General features: G+C 34.0%; 1 protein-coding gene across 3 annotated transcripts in view; it reads left to right on the plus strand.

The window, feature by feature from the left end:
• Positions 1-1,777: 1,777 nt before the first annotated feature.
• The window catches only part of LOC118193311 (XK-related protein 6-like), a 49,758-nt gene continuing 29,993 nt past the window's right edge, over positions 1,778-21,542 (plus strand). The window contains exon 1 of one of the 3 annotated variants that reach the window (XM_085822873.1): positions 1,778-2,419. In XM_085822873.1, the coding sequence (XP_085678999.1) occupies positions 2,019-2,419 (401 nt within the window). In that variant the 5' untranslated portion in view covers positions 1,778-2,018. The remainder of the gene's footprint in view (positions 2,420-21,542) is intronic. The other 2 variants (XR_015042824.1, XM_085822872.1) reach the window with 2 other exon arrangements.

Below are 21,542 nucleotides of genomic sequence, written 5' to 3' on the forward strand. Positions count from 1 at the left end.
CTTACAATAAGTCTGTCCTCTCTCGCGTTAGTCATGGGAGGGCGTTGAACTCCTGCATGCCGTTCAGTATGACCCTCAGCATGACAGGGATTGAATGTCGACCAATGCGGCCGGCGATATCACGGAACGATAATCTACACTTTTGATATGCAACAATCTTGCCTCTATCGAATTTCGAAACTCTCTAGTAAACATTTCCTCTTCTTATTCGAGGTATAACACGATATTCTGACTCATCTTCGACCTCACAAAGCGCTTTCCGTATGAGAAATCCCACTACACAACTTCTCTTTTATGCAGTGCTTCAAATGTCATTTCTCCCTCCTGCGTCGTCTAAATGCGTTGAAATTTTAATCATTTGCATATCCTCTTCTGGTACTTTTCCGTTTTGCCTGCGCAAAAGATAAAGTCGCTAATAATGGTACAACTGATGCCAAACGGTTATACTCGCTGGTAACCTTTTACGCCTCATTTCCGAAACAAGTCGCAGCCATTTCTGATCAGATTGATTGTTTCTTTCAATACTGGCATACAATTACATATAATTTTTACCAGGTACTTAAATTTTATGCCCTAAGACCATTCGCGGTAGTTAAATCAAGTAGGATGCAATCACACCGTTAACCAGAAGGCGAAAATATAGAAAGGCAAAATCAAGAGTTAAATTCATCCATTCTAATGAGAATGCACTAGCGAAGTAAATCTCTGCGGTTTTATATAATTTTTGAGTAAGCTATTAGTACGAATTAAGATAATTCTTGCATTTAAACTATTATTCCAAATTAAGATTTAATTTGAAATTAATGTAGATAATTACTGAGAGAATTAGATTTTTGTAGCGAAGTTTTCGTGAGATGAGATCATTTGAGGTCACGTGATAAGAACCGGCGAATCAGGATGTTGAACCATGAAAGCATAGTAAATTCTTAAATTAATGTCTTTATACAAATTTATTGTCTTTATTTATTGGCTTTTTACAAAATTTTAAACCATATAAAAACGTTTATGCCTTCAAAATAAAAAATTCTTACAACTAACATTTTTTTTGCTTATTACGTGCTCCGCCCTTAGGCACTACACGGAAAGGGAGGAATGCCCCGTGGAGGTCTTTTTAAGGGAAACTGGCTCGTATCCACGTTACACATGGGAGAAACGACGAAAGCGCCTATGCAGCCAGCCCGTTCCCCGGGACTCGAACCCCGGACCGAACTACCAGTGTTCAGCGGCTTTTACTGCTCGACCGCGAGTGAGCCTAGAACTAACATTTGTTAACATTTTTTATATGTATAGTGTCCAACAGTCTGCTTGGCGAGATTTGCGTCGGCGAAACGGAAAAGTACCCCTCTTTTTCCTTTTATGTGATTTTGACGTTCGTCAGATCATTCCTTTCTGATGTTGCAATTTTAATAGCCAGCAGTGTAATTGCAATACTTGAGGATTTCAAATATAAATAAACATTAAATTTGTATACTCAGATTGCCGCACACTGCTTTTTAAAATTATCTATTTCTTCAAAATTGTGTATTATCTTTCAAGTATATGTTTCACTAAAAGTTGTTTAACACCAACAAATACTCGTAGTTATTATCCTCTTAAATATTCTTGCATCATTCAAACTTTGAGAATGAAGGCAACTATTTCGTTTCAATGATTCAACTAAAATCACATGTTTCAACTTGCTAGCCCCCCATCCTTAATCTTAGCTATGCTCTTATCGTAAGTTCTAGTTTTATCTTTGCGATTTTACCTCAGATGACGTGAACACGATTGGAAGGTAGACACATTTCGTTTCAGGTTATCATAGCTTTCTTATCGCACTTCGAGTCGTGCCATTTTGTGACAAAACATCATTTTAGTTACTGTGTCTACCTTCAACTATTCAGTGTGCTTTGGTTAGGTTACTCAAAATGCAGACAAATGTTACCGATTTCTTCAACTACGTCGTTATCAAATGGATGGACTAATTTAAAATATAATCATGACAGTATCTGTGCTCAGATGTTGCTGATGATTTTACGATGGAAGCAGAAGAAGACAGTTTTTCGAACAAGTGTGAGACCAGCTTGAAGGCAGGAGGTAACAATGAGCCTCTTGTAACACAAAATCAAGAAACAAACGAACGACCAAGGATTTCGCAGTTTGATACACTGGATATATTAATTTTTGTCTACGCAATATGCTGTTTTCTTTTTGATCTGTCTTTCGATATTCTCCTAGCTGTGCTTCATTATTATGGCGGAAATATGTGGTACTTTGGTTTGACTGTGTGTTTCATCGTCGTGCCGTCTCTCACCACTACTGCTTTTAGTCTTCGGTGGTATATATCTGACTCTCTTAAAAAGGGTGCAGCTCCGGTTTCCGCTAAACGATGGATTGTAAGAGGCGTTTTTTTAACTTTACAATTAGGACCAGTACTAAGGTAATTTTATGCTTATTAATTAGTAAATAATTGATGAGTTTAGAGTAGCTTAATACATTTTGTTTAATCATGAACAGTACTATCGAAATTACGCCGCCCAGCCGGTATACTACGGCAGTCGGACTTACCCGGGTTCGAATCCCAGAAAAGGCATGTTCGTAACTGTCCGTCCCTTCATAGGAGGCAATAATGGCCACCTATTAGGTACTTCCATAATGAAATGGCCACTACTTCCGGTCCTTGTAGGGGCTAATGGTTACTAAAATAAAGCGCACGACCATTGACAAAAATATCGAAATGAATGATAGTAGAACTAAACGAAAGACTCCAGAGGCTTTATTAGGCTAACAAGCCAGTTGATTGCTCCATGATTTATATAATTTAGCAAGCATATGTTCATCAAGGAATGAACAAAGCTTAAATAAGCACCCTAAAAACAAGTGCACAACAATGTGCATATGGGGTTACCATAATTTAGTATGTTGTAGAGACATTAGGTATATTTTGGAAGCAGGAAAGATGAAAATTTAGCAACGCCTTCACCGGGAATCGAACCCCGGATCTCTGAAATACCGGCTCAGTGTGTTGACCACTGCACCACGGGAGAAATAGCTTATATACTCCCCCTTTTAAAGGGCGACTGGGGTTTTTAGGGTACCCAATCGCCAAATCTGGGTGTGCAGAGTCATCATCCACAACCCGTTTTTAGTTCGAGCGCCACTGTAGAGACATAAGGTATATTTTGGAAGAAAGAAAGATGAAAATTTAGCAACGCCTTCGCCGGGAATCGAACCACGGACCTCTGAAATACCGGCTCCTTGGTACTGGTGCACTGGTGTATTGTGTCTATCTTTAGAGCACTGGTGTATTGTGTCTATCTTTTAGTGTATAGTATATTAGTGAATTATTGTATAGTATACTGGTGTATAGTATATTAGTGTATAGAATACTGCTGTATAGCGTATTAGTGTGTCACAATTATGTGTATTGGTGTGTTGTGTCTATCTTTGAGTTTACAGTATCATGGTGTGTTGCATTATGTACATTGACGCATCGTGCGATTACACGATCAGGTCTATTTGTAAATTACTATATTTATGTCTATTTAAAGTTTCAGCTACAGATAGTTGCAGGGTCCGGACAGCACCCGAGTAGTCATTGTAAGCCGTCCGGGTGTCCGGCCCTGCTGTCACCTGTCACCTGAAATACCGGCTCGGTGTGCTGACCACTACACCACGAAGGCACGCTAGGAAGGCGGGAGAAATACCTTATAATGTATATACCGTCAAATCTTCAGTAATGTGTATCAGTGTTCTGTAATGTGTTCAGTAGATGTACCAAGGAATGAACAGCACTTAAATAGGCACTCACCGAACAGGTATACAACAAGTGTAAACTATATTACTAAAAATCTCGCAAGTATATAAATTTAATTCCACATATAGGTGTACGCATAAAATAAGTATCCAAGCGAATAGGGGCACATATCTCTGTAAACACCATAATTATAATTAAGCAAGTGTTCAATTTTAATCCCAAGTAATGTGTACTAAGCATTCAGCAATGTGTTGAGTAATGTATAGTAATTATAATTAAGCAAGTGTTTATTTTCAAATCCTTAGTAATGTGTACTAAGCATTCAGCAGTGTGTTCAGTAATGTATAGTAATTATAATTAAGCAAGTGTTTATTTTCAAATCCTTAGTAATGTGTACTAAGCATTCAGCAGTGTGTTCAGTAATATGTGCCAAGTTATGGAACACTTAAATAATAATATCTATCTTAAATTATGAGTATCTTAAAATGTAAATGTGTACCAGTGTTCTATAAATGTAAACGTGTACCAATGTTCTATAAATGTAAATGTGTACCAATGTTCCAATCTCAAGTAATGAGTACTAAGCATTCAGCAATGTGTTTGGTAATGTGTGCCAAGTTATGGAACACTTAAATAATAATGTGTACCTAAACGTAAATTTGTACTAATGTTCTATAATGTATACCTTAAACAATGTTCTCAAGTTATGGAACACTTAAATAATAATGTATACCTAAACGTAAATTTGTACTAATGTTCTATAATGTATACCTTAAACAATGTTCTCAAGTTATGGAACACTTAAATAATAATGCATACCTAAACGTAAATTTGTACTAATGTTCTATAATGTATACCTTAAACAATGTTCTCAAGTTATGGAACACTTAAATAATAATGTATACCTAAACGTAAATTTGTAGTAATGTTCTATAATGTATACCTTAAACAATGTTCTCAAGTTATGGAACACTTAAATAATAATGTATACCTAAACGTAAATTTGTAGTAATGTTCTATAATGTATACCTTAAACAATGTTCTCAAGTTATGGAACACTTAAATAATAATGTATACCTAAACGTAAATTTGTACTAATGTTCTATAATGTATACCTTAAACAATGTTCTCAAGTTATGGAACACTTAAATAATAATGTATACCTAAACGTAAATTTGTACTAATGTTCTATAATGTATACCTTAAACAATGTTCTCAAGTTATGGAACACTTAAATAATAATGTATACCTAAACGTAAATTTGTACTAATGTTCTATAATATATACCTTAAACAATGTACTCAAGTTATGGAACACTTACATAATAATGTGTACCTAAACGTAAATTTGTACTAATGTTCTATAATGTTTACCATAATGTTTTATAATGTGCACCAAATATTCTATAATGTGTACCTTAAATAACAAGTTGTATTATGTGCATCAAAGACGCACCGCACATAAAGTAAGTACCCAAAGGAATAGGTGCACAACCTGTATAAACCGCAATATTATAATTGAGTAGGTATTTAATTCCAAACCCTCAGTAATTACTTTAGAGAAGGGGGTGTGAGAATATTGTGGCTACATCGATTCTTGTATCGTTATCACGCGCGAGCACGTGCGTCGAAAGGTATAAATACTGGAAGGACTGGTTTGTCTCTCTCTCAGATCACATCACATTCAGCCGCTGAGCCCCTAGGGACAAGGTTGTCTTTTTTTTAGCGCTCTCACGAATTGCCATATTTTGCTTATCTCAACAGGCCATCTAGAACTTCTAGAACGTCATTACCCAGCGTAAGTATTGTCTTTAGCATTATGGTGACTCTCTTCGGCATCACGTAATTCCAAACTAGGATAAGCGTACCCAGACTGATTCTTAGCATCATGCTCACGAGACAAGGCGCAAAAGCGCAAGGAGAAAATATACCAAACTCCCCGCTTTGGAGAATAGAACGGATAAACGAATTAAAATCGGAACGGAAAAAATATGAAATTGTAGGCAAAACGGAAGGTATCAACACAGAGCACAGACAAAAAATGCTAGCTATAGACGACGAAATTGCACTACAGGATGCAGCTTTAAACACACCGATAGCGGACAAAGATATACCAATAAATGTATCACCTAACAGCATTAATACATTGCCGAAAGGCTCTATCAAAAACATACTTGAAAGGCACCAAGAATTAAGAGATAATATTAAAATACTTGAAAACAAAAAAGCTAATTCCCAAATAACGGAAAAAGAAGAAAAAATTTACCAACTACTCCTCGAGGAAATAGACGAAATAAATATCTTACTAAACCACCAGTTCAATCAAAACGATCTACAAGCTCTCATCAACAAAGACAACTACCCATATAGTACCCCTACCAAACAAGATCATTGGAAAGAGGCCCCAAAGTCCAAAAGACACAAAAGAACAAATTCGAACCAAAGCGAAACCAATTCAGAAATAGAAATAGTAACCGCAAATAAATTCAATAACCTACTTGACGAGTCAACAGATGGAGCCACTGATGCAAACCAACAAACGGAAGACGATATCACTGAAGAGGAAGACAATACTTTTAAAAAACCCCATAAATATGCAGGGAAAATTCCCCCATTTATTATAACTCAAGAGGATATAAATTGGAAAGATCTAAGAAAAGAAATAAAAGAAACCCTAAATATCATCAAGATCGAGAGTAAAAAAGAGGGAGACAATCTCAAAATAAAAGTCTTCACCGCAGAAGATTACAAAAAACTCCAAAATAAATTCGACAAGGAAAAAATCCCTTATCACACATACTTACTAAATTCCGATAAAACAACTAGAGTTATCCTAAAAGGATTAGAAACATATTTTACACCTGACGAAATCAAGGAAGACCTTATTTCACAGGGAATCCCTGTACTCAAATGTAGACAACTTACACGCATGCGCGATGGCATACCATCTCTTCTTCCTGTCTTCTACGTGGAAACGCCACGAACGGAAGAAGGAAAACAAATCTATAGAATCACGCATATTCTTGACATGAAAACAAGAGCAATTAGCTACAAATCGAAACCCGGCCCAACACAATGTTTTAATTGTCAGCGGTACGGGCATACACAAAAAGCCTGCCACAACAAACCTCGTTGTGTCAGATGCCTGGAAAGCCACAAATCCTTTGACTGCCCAGCTCGTCTTAAAAAGGAAATACCAGCACAATGTATATTATGCAAAGGGCCTCACCCAGCATGTAGCACTGAATGCCCCGAAAGACCAGGCAACGCAACCGAAAATATCAAAAAACCCACAGAAAACGAAAAAATTATTACAAACTCCCGGAGCACTGCAAGTCGCAATACTCCCAGCCAATCAAGCAATACCATTCTATCCTACGCTGCAGTCACAGCATCAACCAAAAATAATGGCAACAAACAGCCGCAACCCAAAGAACCGACCCATCAAAAAGAGGAAACCGCCACAAAAGAACCCACACAATATAAAAAACCGCAATCAAAAGAATATAATCAAGATAAAGACGAGGATTTTGATGATTTCGTCGAATTCATCGAGCAAATACATGACCTCTACCTTAAATTTAAAAATACTCAAGTCAACAAATTAAAGATCGCCTTAGAAGCAGTAAAGATTTTTCACACAAAAAATTATGTATAATCACAGACAACAAATCAACCAAAGAAATAGACCACATATCAACTATGCTAAATTTTTATCCTTCAATAGCAATGGCATTAAAAGACAAACGCTACAATTAAAAGATTACATTAATACACATAACCTGGACATCATTCTCCTAAACGAAACGCATCTCAAACCCGAAGACTCCTTCAAAATTCCAAACTTTGACATACATAGAATGGACAGACTTCACAACCGTGGAGGCGGCACAGCTATTATCATCAAAAGCATAATTTTGTTTAATAAGTTTTGGGATAATAGCGGCACAGCTATTATCCCAAAACGAAGAAGAAATAGCACCAAATTTCAGTTACCAACCCTCAATAGTATTGAAGCATGCGCCTGTATACTTCCCAGCAGAAATATAAACTACTTACTAGTTGCAGTATACAAACCACCAGGAAAAACCCTATGCACTCAAGACATCGATAAAATTATCAGTTTAGGTTTCCCCACAATTATTGCGGGGGACCTAAACTCAAAACACACCACCTGGAACTCCAAAAACAATAACCTGGACGGAACCTTACTCTACAACTACAGCAACAACAATAATATCATCATCACTGCTCCAATAGAACCAACCTTCTACTCCAAAATCCACCCAAACTCCAACGATGTACTAGACTTAATCATCACCTCTAAAATTAATCAACAACCATATCTGCAAGTCGACACTGCGTTATATTCGGATCATCTCCCCATCAAATTCACCCTACATGGACTCCAACAAGGACTACCACCTCTAAAATGTAAAATAAACTGGTCGAAATTTAAACATGAAATAGACAATAGCATCAACCCAACCTTCTCTCCCCAAAACGAAGAAGAAATAGAAAACGCAATAAATTACTTCTCTCAAAAAATTCAACTTACCCTCGACAATAGTAAACACCCCATCCAAAACAGTAACGCAACTCTCCCAAAAAATCTCCAAAACAAGATCAAAGAGAAGAATAGATTAAGAAAAATTGCTCAAAACACACAAGATCCAAGAGACCTACGGGAATTCAACAGAAGCAACAGGCAACTGCGAAAATTAATGAAAGAATTTAAAGAAAAATCCTGGAATATCTTCCTAGAAAGCCTTTCCCACACAGACAACTCCGTCTGGAAAATAGCCAAATCTCTAAAAACAACTGAAACAACCATAGGTCCAATATCTGATGGCAATACTACCACTCACAACCTAAACGAAATTGTAGAGCTTTTTGCAAATTCATACGAAAAACAGTTCACGACAAACAACTTCCCAAACCCAAACGACATAAATATCGAAAACCATGTACAGCACATCCTAACAACTGTCCAGGATGCCCCCATCCAACCGATTACTCCACTAAAAATCAAGTCTATCATCAAAAATCTAAACAAAAGAAAAGCCGCAGGCCATGACAATATCACCAACAAAGCATTAAAAGAACTCCCAAGAAAAGCAATAGTATATCTGACTAAAATAATAAATGCGTGCCTAAAATTAAATTACTTCCCTGCTCAATGGAAGCACGCCATCATAACTGTCATAAAGAAACCAGGTAAACCAGGAAAGGCAACAACAGACTACAGACCTATCTCACTACTATCATCATTAGGAAAAGTCTTTGAACGTATCATCGTCCAAAGACTTGAAGATTTTATCACAGAAAGAAATTTACTACAAGAACATCAATTTGGATTCCGGAAAAAATTCTCCACAACCCAACAAATAACGAGAATAGTTGAAAAAATAGGCGAATCGTTCAATAAAAACGAAACAACAGCAGCATTATTCCTCGACATAGAAAAAGCTTTTGATAAGGTTTGGCATTACGGCCTCCTTATCAAACTTATTAATTACAACTTCCCTCTGAAAAGCATAGCTCTCATAAATAGCTTCCTAAGCAATAGATCCTTCCAAGTAAAAATCAAATCACATACTTCTCTCATCAAGAAAATCAGTAGCGGCCTACCACAAGGTTCAAATCTCTCTCCACTACTATATAATCTTTACACAAATGATATCCCAACAATAAAAGATGCCTTCATCGCCTGTTACGCAGACGATACAGCTATTATCTGCAGCTCCATGAATCCAGACTATGCCACCCAAAAATTACAAAATGCAATAAACCAACTCGCCCCCTGGTACAAAGGATGGAAAATAAAAATAAATGCCACTAAATCAACAGTAGTCATCTTCAAAAGAACGCAATCCAGACATATTTACCAAGATCTGAAATTTGAAAACAACAATATCCCCCGGAAAGCGGCTACAAAATACTTAGGAGTCCTCCTGGACGAAAAACTAACCTTTAAAAAACACATAATAGAAACAAAAACCAAAGCATCCAAAGCTCTACAATCAATATATCCACTAATTGGAAGAAATTCACCTCTAAATATAAATACCAAAAGAATCCTCTACTTGCAAAGCATCCGTCCTATATTATTATACGCTGCACCAGCATGGGCAAGCGCAGCAAAGAGTAATAGAGAGATCCTACAAAAAATTCAAAACAAAGCTTTAAGAATGATAACAAACGCACCATGGTTTGTAAGGAATTCCACCTTGCATAGAGATCTAAAAATAAACCAACTAAATACAGAAATTCTCATTCAATCGCATAACTTTTTTCAAAAATTGGACAATAGCAACTATGACATCCTCAGAAAAATAGGAAAATATGACTACACAGTATCTCAGCCCTTTAAACGGCCAAGAACAATCCATCATGACAGCAATTGGTGATAAATCAACAAGCGACCGGTAGCTTAACGGGATAAACCCCTACCACTGTGCCATGCAAAGTTAGTACACCCTAAGATCAACGATTCGACCCTCAGCGGAACCTTAAAACGCAAAGGACTTGTAAATATTAAGAAAAAATTTTCTTTTTACATATAATCAGGAAAAATAAATATCAGGAAAATAATTGTACATAAAAAATTCTACATATAGAAATCCAGAAAAGAAAAATAAGAAGCAGAAAAATATTATTATATATATACAGATTTAAAGATATGAAAATAGAAATTATCTTAATATTTTAAAAATATTGTAGGGCAGAAATTAAGTGAAAATTCACGAACTTGTATATTTTGAAAGGACTTGTAGATATTTTGAAATCTAGCATATAATCAAGAAAACTACTTTTAGGAAAACAAATGTATATAAAATCGTGAAATTTACTATACAGAGAAATACAGAAAAGAAACAAGATGCAGGAAAATATTACTATTCTGTAGATAAAAAATTATTTTAATGTTCTAAAAAATATTATTAGATGAAAATTCACACACAAAAATAGAATCCACAGCTGCTTAGTACAGCCATAGAGAATTTCTTTCAGTCCTGATTATTCAGGTATTTTACTTCAGATGATTCAGTCCATACGGAAACAAAAATAGATTGGTAAAGGCCCTCACAGGTCGTACACCTCTCATAAACGCGATGGTCTATGGTCTATGTCTCTCTCTTTTTTTCCTGCTTCCCCGCTTGCTGCCTGACGTCGAGCTTAGCGAGTGTGTGGCCCGAAGGCCCACACATACTCAGCAGTCGCCATTTGTTCCTGTCTAATTTTGCCGAGAAAGAAGCAGAATGAAGAAATCCAGTACTTAAAGCAGATATTTGATTTGTGAATAATATAATATACGAGCAAGTGTGTGGAATTTATGAATAAAATAAACGCGCAAGCAGAAATAAGTAACTGTTCGACTTCAAGATGTGATTGACCAGCAATGTGTCACCACGTGCGACGTGTGTAAAAATCATATGAATGTAAAAGGAAAAAAGAAGAGCTTATAAGTGTGTAACCAGACAGCGCGATAATATGAAGATAGAATTCATCACGTTTCAACCGCAAAATTATTTGATGGAACAGGATTGCGCGAATAGTCACGCGTCGGCACTCCACGGACATTCCTTTTGAGTTATCGCATTGCTAGTATCTAAGTTATGATATTTTAGTATGTATATGTGTGTGATAAATGTGTCTTATTTAATCAGAAAGTATGTGTATTGAAATAAATATGTGATTGGAAAAAGAAAATAATCGGCTCATGCATGCATCAGTGGGTAAGTCTTGTTAATCTATTTAGTAATGATTATGCAATGTACTAAACACCAAATTTTAGTTTAAGTATTTACGCAAAATTAATTTGTACTTGATATTCTTAGTATCGACACTTTATACGATCACGGCCAGCAACACCACATTTATGGTGCCGTGACCAGGATTATAATAATAAAGGCACATTATGGTGCCGTGACAAAAAAAAAAAAAAAAAAAAAAAAAAAAAAAATGGGAAATTAAGTTTTAATTGTTTCATTTCAGGTAGAGAACCATTTTATGCTTATGCCTAAAAATATAACTACACATGTGATTCCAGTTTGATAATTGCTTAAATATTTTGAATTTTGTGATGATGTCTGATATCAAATAGGTGAACATTAGTAATGATTGGATAAAATTTTGAATTTTGTGTTTATCTGATATGAATCATTAAGAAAAAGTTGAAAATTGCATATGTAAAAATATATATATATATATATATATAGAATTCCATATGACTGTTTCCTGCTAATGTGAAATAATTTAATGATAAAAAATAGATATGTGAAAATGGTAATATCAATTCAAAATTGGTCAGTATTTAAGAAATTATTCCTGAATGTATATCATATTGTGTGGTAAGGAGTATGTAATAACTTGTATCCATGTGAAAAATTTCGATAAGTTACAATAGTGTATTTATGAATGTACTATACATTAGAAGTAATAATAATAGTAATTTAGAGTGGTACTAAAGTATAGTAAATTCATTCAGAATGGCTAAGAAAAATAATGTAATGAATATGAGTCTGGCTACTGCTCTGCCTACTTTTTCAGGGGAGCATGACGAAAATATAACGTTTTTTTTAGATCAGTTATGCCAAATGGCAAATTTAGAGAACTGGAATGAGAACAGAAAAAGTTTGGTGTTAAAAATTCAATTGAGGGGTAAAGCATTAAAATTTGTAATTGATAATGAATCGTGTAAAGATATGTCATTTGATGATTTAAAAGCATTACTAAGTAAAAAATTCGCAAAATCTCAGTCATTCAAAATAACTTTAACTCAATTAGACAGACCCCAGATCAGTCAGTCAAGGACTTAGCGGAAAAAGTGAATACTTATGCCACAAAATATTTTGGGTGCTATCCTAGTTCGAGTGATAAGGTACATAACCTCACTCAAAAAACAATGCTTTCAAAATTCTTAGAAGCTCTCAGACCAGATTTAAGACTGGAGGTTAAAAAACTAGGACCTATTGATTTTGCTACTGCTGTTAAACAGGCAAAGAACATAAAAAAAGCATTGGAGGATTCTGGTAATAGCTCACAGACACATGATTTTTCACCTGAATTAAATACATTAATTATGCAACAAATGCAAAATAATAGAGCCATTGAGGATTTGTCAAAAAAATTCAATGAAATTTTACCTAATGGTAGTGTAAACAATGTAACTAGCCTAGAAAATAATCCTACACAAAGTAGTAATAATAGAGAATCTTGTCATATTTGCCAACAGAATCATTGGACTACAGAGTGTCCTTATTTTCCTTCAAACAATAATTTTCAATATTATAGACAGGCTAGAAACAACCAGAGAAGAAATTTTTATAGGGGTAACTTTATCAATAGAAGGAATAGATATAATAGTCGGTATGCTTTCATGCAAGGTAATAGACTACAGAACAGTAATAGAAATAGGCCACAATACAGAAGATACAATACTCGTACAAATAATTTAAACTAATGAAGGGTACTTGCAGATCTCCCAGATACACAAAGTATTACTCAAGTGCCCATAAAAAAATTTGGGGGAAACAAGACAAAATAAAAAAAAAGAAGGAACTCAAATAGGCCAAATACACATGAAAGATTCCGACACAAAATTAAAGAAAGTAATGAACAAAAATTGGTAGCTTCTTGCCAGACTAATAGTATCACAGAATTACCAGTAATAGAAATCAAATTTGGCGACTTTGTGGTAGAAGCATTACTTGATACAGGTGCAAATTTAAGCTTAATTCAGCCAGACACCTTGCAAGTAATAAAAAATTACACAAAGATTCATTACTTAAGCAGATCTGTAAGAATACATACGCTAAATAATGCTACTATCCCATATGTATCTGCTGTAAACTTAAAATTTCGTTTAGGAAATAAATGGCTTGCCAACCAATTTTTTGTTACACAACATAATTGGAACACAAATTATCAAATGATTTTAGGGTATGATTTTATTCAAAAAAATAAGATACTTATAGATGCAGATAAAAGTCAGTTAATCATTGATAACACATATTTTGATCTTTTGGACAAAAGAAAAAACTGTACTAATATTAATGCAAAAAAGGTAGACAAGAATCATAGACCAGAGGAGTCAGGTATTGTAAGAGTAGTATTGAATACCAGAATTGCGCCAAATACAGCAGAGATAGTAAAGTTAAGCATTCCAATTAATATGCAGAAAGAAAAGCAAATAATGTTCTCACCAGACAGGCGAAAAGTGGGCAAGATAGGTGTGACTGATTCAATTCATGAGATAAGTGACAGGCAATATATATTCACCATAATTGAAAACAATTCCAATGCCGCAATTATTCTAAGAAAGGGTGAAAAGATTGGTAAGGTATATAAAGTCGAAGAAAAACAATTTGAAAAACCTAGAGAGCAACAAAATTTGCAGATTAACCATATAACTTTAAAAGAAATTAAACAATTAAGAAAGGAGGAATTAAGCCCAGATGATTTTGATTTAAGTCATTTAGAAGCAGAACAAAAAAATAAGATGATTGAAATGCTCATGAAAAATTCAGCTGTGTTTTCAAAATCTTACACCACTCTGGGTAAGACTGATGCTGTCGTGCCACAATTTAATTTATTACATAACTTTCCAATTCAAACTAGACCATACACTATTCCTCGCATTGCTAAAAAATATGCCCAAGAGGAGATAGCCAAATTGTTAGAAGCAGGTATTATAGAGCCATCGACATCGAGTTACAGTTTTCCAGTAATTTTTGTCAAAAAGAAAGCACCACCTAATACTGATCCTAGCAAATTAAAATTTAGAATGGCAGTAGATTATAGATTGTTAAATTGCATAACTGAATCATATCAAATATGTCTACCTAAGATTTCAGATATTTTGCATAATATAGCAGGTAAAAGTTATTATTGTGTGCTAGATCTTAAGTCAGCATTTTTTCAAATAAAGTTAGATCAGAAAGATAAAGAAAAATTAGCCTTTTGCACGGAACTTGGCAATTTTCAACCAACTCGGTTACCTTTTGGTGCAAAAAATTCATCTGCTTATTTCCATACTCTAATATCAAAATGTTTAGGTGAATTGCAGGGTCCAAATTTACAATATTCTCTAGATGACATAATTGTTGCAGCTAACAGTATAAATGAACTAGTAATTATTTTACAAAAGGTGTTTGACAAGTTAAAAAAATTTAATTTAACATTAGACCCAGCCAAATTGCAGTTATGTAAACAAGAGATTACGTATTTAGGTTTTTCGGTTAATAAGAATGGTTTTGCTCCTTCAGAGGAGAATATTCAGAAAGTAGCCAAATTTCCTAGGCCAAGAAATGTGAAAGAGGTTCAAACATTCATAGGCATGGTAAATTATTTTCGACACTTAATTTTTAATTATGCAGAAATTGTCAAGCCAATAGTAAATTTAACAAGAAAGAATATACCATTCGTGTGGAACGAGAGATGCCAAAATGCATTAGATAAAATACAAGAATTAATTTTAGAAAAACCCACAATAAAAAACATAGAAAATGATAAACCTTTATATTTAGTAACCGATGCTTCTAGATTAGCCATTTGTGGCATATTAATGCAAAAAACTGATGAAAAGTTTTTCCCAGTACAATTTTACTCAAAAATTTTAACACCTGCTGAGGCTAGATATCCTTCAATTAGGAGAGAACTTTATGCAATCTTCAGATCAGTAAAGCAATTTCACGAACATCTGTATGGGAAAAAATTTATAATATTAACGGATGCTAAACCTCTGACTTTCCATATTAGTCTTGACAAACAGCCAGATATTGTAGCACGTTGGTTGTTATATTTACAGGAATTTCAATACACGATGGAGCATATTCCTGGTTTAAAAAACCCAGCAGACTACTTGTCAAGAGTTTCAGAGGATGTAGTGGTAAACAATGTAAATATATTTAAGACCAATGATAATTTGTCTATTCAAAACATAATTAGTAAACAGCAAAGTGATCCAGACATAAAATCAATTATAAAAAAATTACAGGATAACCACAAAGAAAGTGTAGAACAATATTTTATTGATAGTCATACAGATGTAGTAATGATAAAATTAAAACCTGTAAATATGAGAAAGAAAGACAGAAGTATCCAGAATAAAATTTTAATTCCTAAGGCATTAATTAAAGATGTATTACAGACAGTTCATGCGCCTCACTTTGGTATTCAAAAGACATATGAGTTTGTAAAGGCAAAGTATTATTGGAAAGGTATGTACAGCGATACGAAAAGTTTTGTAGAAAATTGTTCAGATTGCTTACAAAATAAGTCTAGACCTCACAACACTCTGCCACGTCTAATTCCTAAGAAAGATCTTGCTCCTGGAGAGATGATAGCTATAGACATAGTTGGTAAACTGCCAAGATCCATAGATAATAAGTTTTATGTACTCACTATCATTGATCATTATTCCAGATATTTGGAAACAGTTGCGTTAAACAACTGCACTTCTCAATCCATCATAAAATCTTTAAATGATTATTTTGCCAGATTTGGCATTCCAAAAATTTTGTTATCAGACATTGGTTCCTATTTTTGTTCCACAGAATTTACTCAATTTTTAAAATCGCTTAAAATAGAACACAGAAAAAGTTCAATTTATCATCCACAGTCCAATGGGTTGATTGAAAGAGTTCACAGGGTAATGAAAGAATCAATTGCAGCAATATCAAACAAAATATTTGAATGGCCACAAAAAGTACTGATGTTTAAACTGTATTATAATAATGCTAAACATTCTGTAACTCAATTTTCACCAGCAGAACTATTTTTTGGTAGAACATTAAATACTCCCATAGATAGCAATGATCCTCTTAAATTAGCAGAAGATTTCCAGAAATATTCCAAAAGGATAAAGGAACAATTGAGTAGAGATAAGCAACAAGTAAAATTAAATGAGGATGAATACTTTAATTGTGCAAAAAAATATTTGAAAGGGAGAAAAATTCCAGAATTGAAATCAGGGGATAAAGTTTTTATGCAGGAATTTACTGATCGAAGGGTGCTACATCCAAAATACAAGGGGCCATATGAGATCATTAAAAAGCTACGAAATGATAATTATATAATACAATTAGAGAATAAAACCACTAAAGTTCACGTAAGTAAATTGTTTTTACAAAAGCCTTCAAGAGTAGATTCAACACAAAATGAGGATTAGGAGTGTAACACAATTGTAAATTGTCGATCAGCAAATCAAAAAAAAAAAAAAAAAAGTGTAAAGAAGTTGTGATTATGATAAGAATGTAGTATGTGTACAAGCTAGATAATGAATGATGATCGTGTGTGGTATGGATCAATTTAGTGTAATAAAGCGCTAATTGCACGATTTTGGTAGAGTTGGCTGGTCCACATACCAGAAGAATTGAATTATACTATGCAGGGTCTCATTGATTACTAGGTTGCAGATTCAAAAAAAAAAGTGTGGTTCAAATCTCCTTGTCTTACTGCTGAATCAAATTGAAGGTATGTAATTTAGTAGTGGATCTAATACAAATGTAGCTTGTAACAATGTCATGACATATTGGTATATGAAATGTATATGTAAAATGAATATGATCAAATGATAAAAGTAGCTATGTAATGAAATAGTGAATGTGATTCTAAAATGTAAAGAATGAAATAAGGTAAACAATGGTTAAGAGGAGTTCCATCAAAATTGATAATGTAAATGTTCTTAGTTTAAGTGATTGATTGGATATTTAATCATATGTGAATTGTAAATTATGTGTCTTAAGTGCCAAATTTTCAGTGCCTGGAATCGCATCTGTGGTGATATTTTAGGAAAGAGTAGACATGCATGAGTACGTAAAAGAATAATACTAATGTAAAAAATATATATCACAAAATGTTTTAAAATGCCGTGTTTTTTTTTTCAAGCAATGTGAAATATTAACGTGAAATATGTGTGATAGTGCTTACGAAAGCTCAACTGTGTTCATAGAATGAGGAAATGTATGGAGTGCCAACGAAATGATAAAGTGCAGTGCCTTTGCAAATGATGTAAAGATTGGTGTGAAATGCAGACGAAAGTTCAAGTGTGTCCAGCAGAGAGGGATTTCATTTGTCCAGTGATGGGACAAATTTTTTTTTTTCTTCGGCCGGAGAGAATGTGAGAACATTGTGGCTACATCGATTCTTGTATCGTTATCACGCGCGAGCACGTGCGCCGAAAGGTATAAATACTGGAAGGACTGGTTTGTCTCTTTCTTTTTTTCCTGTTTCCCCGCTTGCTGCCTGACGTCGAGCTTAGCGAGTGTGTGGGCCTTCGGGCCACACATACTCAGCAGTCGCCATTTGTTCCTGTCTAATTTTGCCGAGAAAGAAGCAGAATGAAGAAATCCAGTACTTAAAGCAGATATTTGATTTGTGAATAATATAATATACGAGCAAGTGTGTGGAATTTATGAATAAAATAAACGCGCAAGCAGAAATAAGTAACTGTTCGACTTCAAGATGTGATTGACCAGCAATGTGTCACCACGTGCGACGTGTGTAAAAATCATATGAATGTAAAAGGAAAAAAGAAGAGCTTATAAGTGTGTAACCAGACAGCGCGATAATATGAAGATAGAATTCATCACGTTTCAACCGCAAAATTATTCGATGGAACAGGATTGCGCGAATAGTCACGCGTCGGCACTCCACGGACATTCCTTTTGAGTTATCGCATTGCTAGTATCTAAGTTATGATATTTTAGTATGTATATGTGTGTGATAAATGTGTCTTATTTAATCAGAAAGTATGTGTATTGAAATAAATATGTGATTGGAAAAAGAAAATAATCGGCTCATGCATGCATCAGTGGGTAAGTCTTGTTAATCTATTTAGTAATGATTATGCAATGTACTAAACACCAAATTTTAGTTTAAGTATTTACGCAAAATTAATTTGTACTTGATATTCTTAGTATCGACACTTTATACGATCACGGCCAGCAACACCACAGGGGGAACGTGGCGCTATACCAATTAACCAATATTGTAGAGGGATGGTGTTCACGCACGTTCTCCGTCACTCACTCACTCACTCCGTCTGAAAATGCAACAAAGTCTTATCAAGGTTTCAGTAAACCTTCTTGTTTAAACTTGAATTGATTAGAAATCACAACTTGTGTATGCGGTGAAATCTCCTTCCCTTGATAGTATTAAAATAAGAGGCCATGACAGGAATGAGCAAACGGGACACCAGAACCTTACCATATGGTGCTGCAGATACTTCCCGAGGTAATTCAGTCATGGAGGTAAAAATAAAAAAATCTGATGTGTACACCACATGACTTCCTTCTATGGAATATTAAATTATACGCATTTTTTTTCTTGAATTTCATTTAAATTGATTGGATTGAATAAAATCTACTTCGTCGACAGCGCATAAACCACAATAAAATAAATGCACTCTTTAAAATTCACTACATTTGTTTACTATAAAGACACTCTGAATGCACAAAATTTATATCATTTGAAGAATTATCTTATCGTTGCCACATGTTCTATTCAAATACTATAATAAAGCTAAAACGATGTATGAAAGAAATTAAGCAAACAAAAGAGAAAAGAAACAGTTTTTCACAGACAATTTAGTATTTCTCATTTAATTAATTCAGTTCTCACTTTGCGACAAGGCAAAAATACATAAAAACTCATAATATCTGTATTAAAAATTACGAAGTAAATCTTGAACACTTATTTCCTTGAAAAAATTCCAGAGAGGATTAAGCATGATTTAATTCGCAATAATAAATGAAGGGGTTATTTTTCTTGTTGCGAAGCTTAGTCTCTCCAGATTGGCAACAAATCTGCAATTCTGCTATTTCAAATGTAAACAAATATGTCAGCCATGTTATTTTAAAACTTAACCGCACTTAAACAGCTTTTAAATTGTTGATAATTGTACAAATATTGCTTCCAGAATTACGAAAGGCATAAAAACCTTAACTGAGAGATAAGAACAACAGAATTTAATCATTTTTAAAGCAAAAAATTTACAATTTACAAACATATAAGAGCAAAGAAACTGAGATCACTGTGCCGCGTAACAGAGTGGATATATGTATAAATATGGTATTTATATACGTACGGTGCGGTCGATTGCAACCAAAATACGAGGTGCACATCTACATGTTATAGCAGTTCTAGATACAAAATTTCAACGTTCTGAGGCTACTCGTTTTCGAGTTATGCGAGATACGTACGTACATACGTTCGTACAGACGCCACGAGAAATTCTCTTCAGAATTAATTTTAAAGCAGTTTTATAATTTTTTTGGAGGAAACGAGTCTTTCATTCTGTCCTTACGTACAGATATCAGGCAAAAACATCGTTAAATTGCATTCGATAGCGGTCAAAATGGATATTTTCGTTGAAATATGCTGCCTGAAACTTTTCGCGATTACAATACTTTCCTTTTTACTTCGTACAAAGAAGTAAAAAGAGACCAACCCCGCACTACGACTGAAGCTGCTGCGATCCCAGGCTTTGCTCTCCAGATGAGGTGGTTTTTGTTTACATCCACAGCATCCTTGACAGCGCTTTAATAATATTTCCACACACGGGACAGTTCCATACAAATCCGAAAAGCGGGGACCCTTTCGCATAAAAGAAACATTCATTTTTGGATAGCAATTTGTATAGTTTAGAGGCATTTAAGTAAAAATCACGTCTCGGTTATTTTTCGATAACTTACAAAAACAATTTCATTATGACTTTGTTTTATAAAATTCTAAGCTACTAGACTAACAAAAATAAAGATTTTAGTAAAAAATGTTTGCTTAAAGAGCGAAAAATACCTTACGGTCCCTTTAAAATTGTATACGTCTTTCGATACCCTTAAGTGAGTATTCGCTACTTTTATTTTATGTTCGAAATACCAAAATGTTTCAAATAAAGGATATTTTTGTCATTCACATACTACTGTAACATGAACTTTTTAAAAATTTTTAGGGAAGAATCTTAATAGTTGTCCATTTTGAACTAATCATTTTATTTTTACAAAAATGAAAAATATAAGTAGGTATTTATGCATAACCTTGTAAAAATGTGTAAATATTTATTAAATTATTTATAAATGTATTTGGAAATGAAGGATTCATTTATTCACAAACTCCTGTGAATGTTACTGTGAAGAAATCTAGTTATTAAATATATCTAAATTTATAATGATTATAAATATTATCTAAATATATAATAACCTTAACATTTAATTGTAAACATAAACTGAAATTCTTTTGACAAATTTGTTTATTAAACTATTTAAGCAAGAATTGTTCGTACCGAAAAGCAAGCAATCTATTAAAAGGTGTTGTAAAGCGAATCTATGAGAAGGAAGTATTAAACAATAATTTTTAGAATATGCATTGTTGAAATTGAGGGTAAAAAATTAATAAGTATCCTTACATTTTATAATAAATCAGTTATAAGGTTTAAATAATAGTAAAAAACACCTTCTCTTTTCCCTTTCAGAAATATTCATAGAAAGTTAAGTACATGTAAATCGGCAGTAATATTTAACGTATTTAACTATTAAAATAGAAGGTTATAAAGTATTTCTCCCGCCTTCTTGGCATGCCTTTGTGGTGTGGTAGTCTGCACGCTGGGAGTCTATTCTAGAGTTCCGTGGTTCGATTCCTGGTGAAGGCGTTGCTCATTTTTCATATCTCTTTCTTCCAAAAATAACTTATGTCTTTACAAGGTGCTCTAATTTGAAATGGACTAAACAGAGCACAAATTATTATGGAATAAACTAGATTTTTTAATTGTTTTTGAATAAAAGCCATTGCTTAATTATTTTCAATAA

Source organism: Stegodyphus dumicola, chromosome 8, assembly GCF_044657685.1.
Source record: "Stegodyphus dumicola isolate Sdum_Otavi_A_Nest chromosome 8, ASM4465768v1".
Taxonomy (NCBI): domain Eukaryota; kingdom Metazoa; phylum Arthropoda; class Arachnida; order Araneae; family Eresidae; genus Stegodyphus; species Stegodyphus dumicola.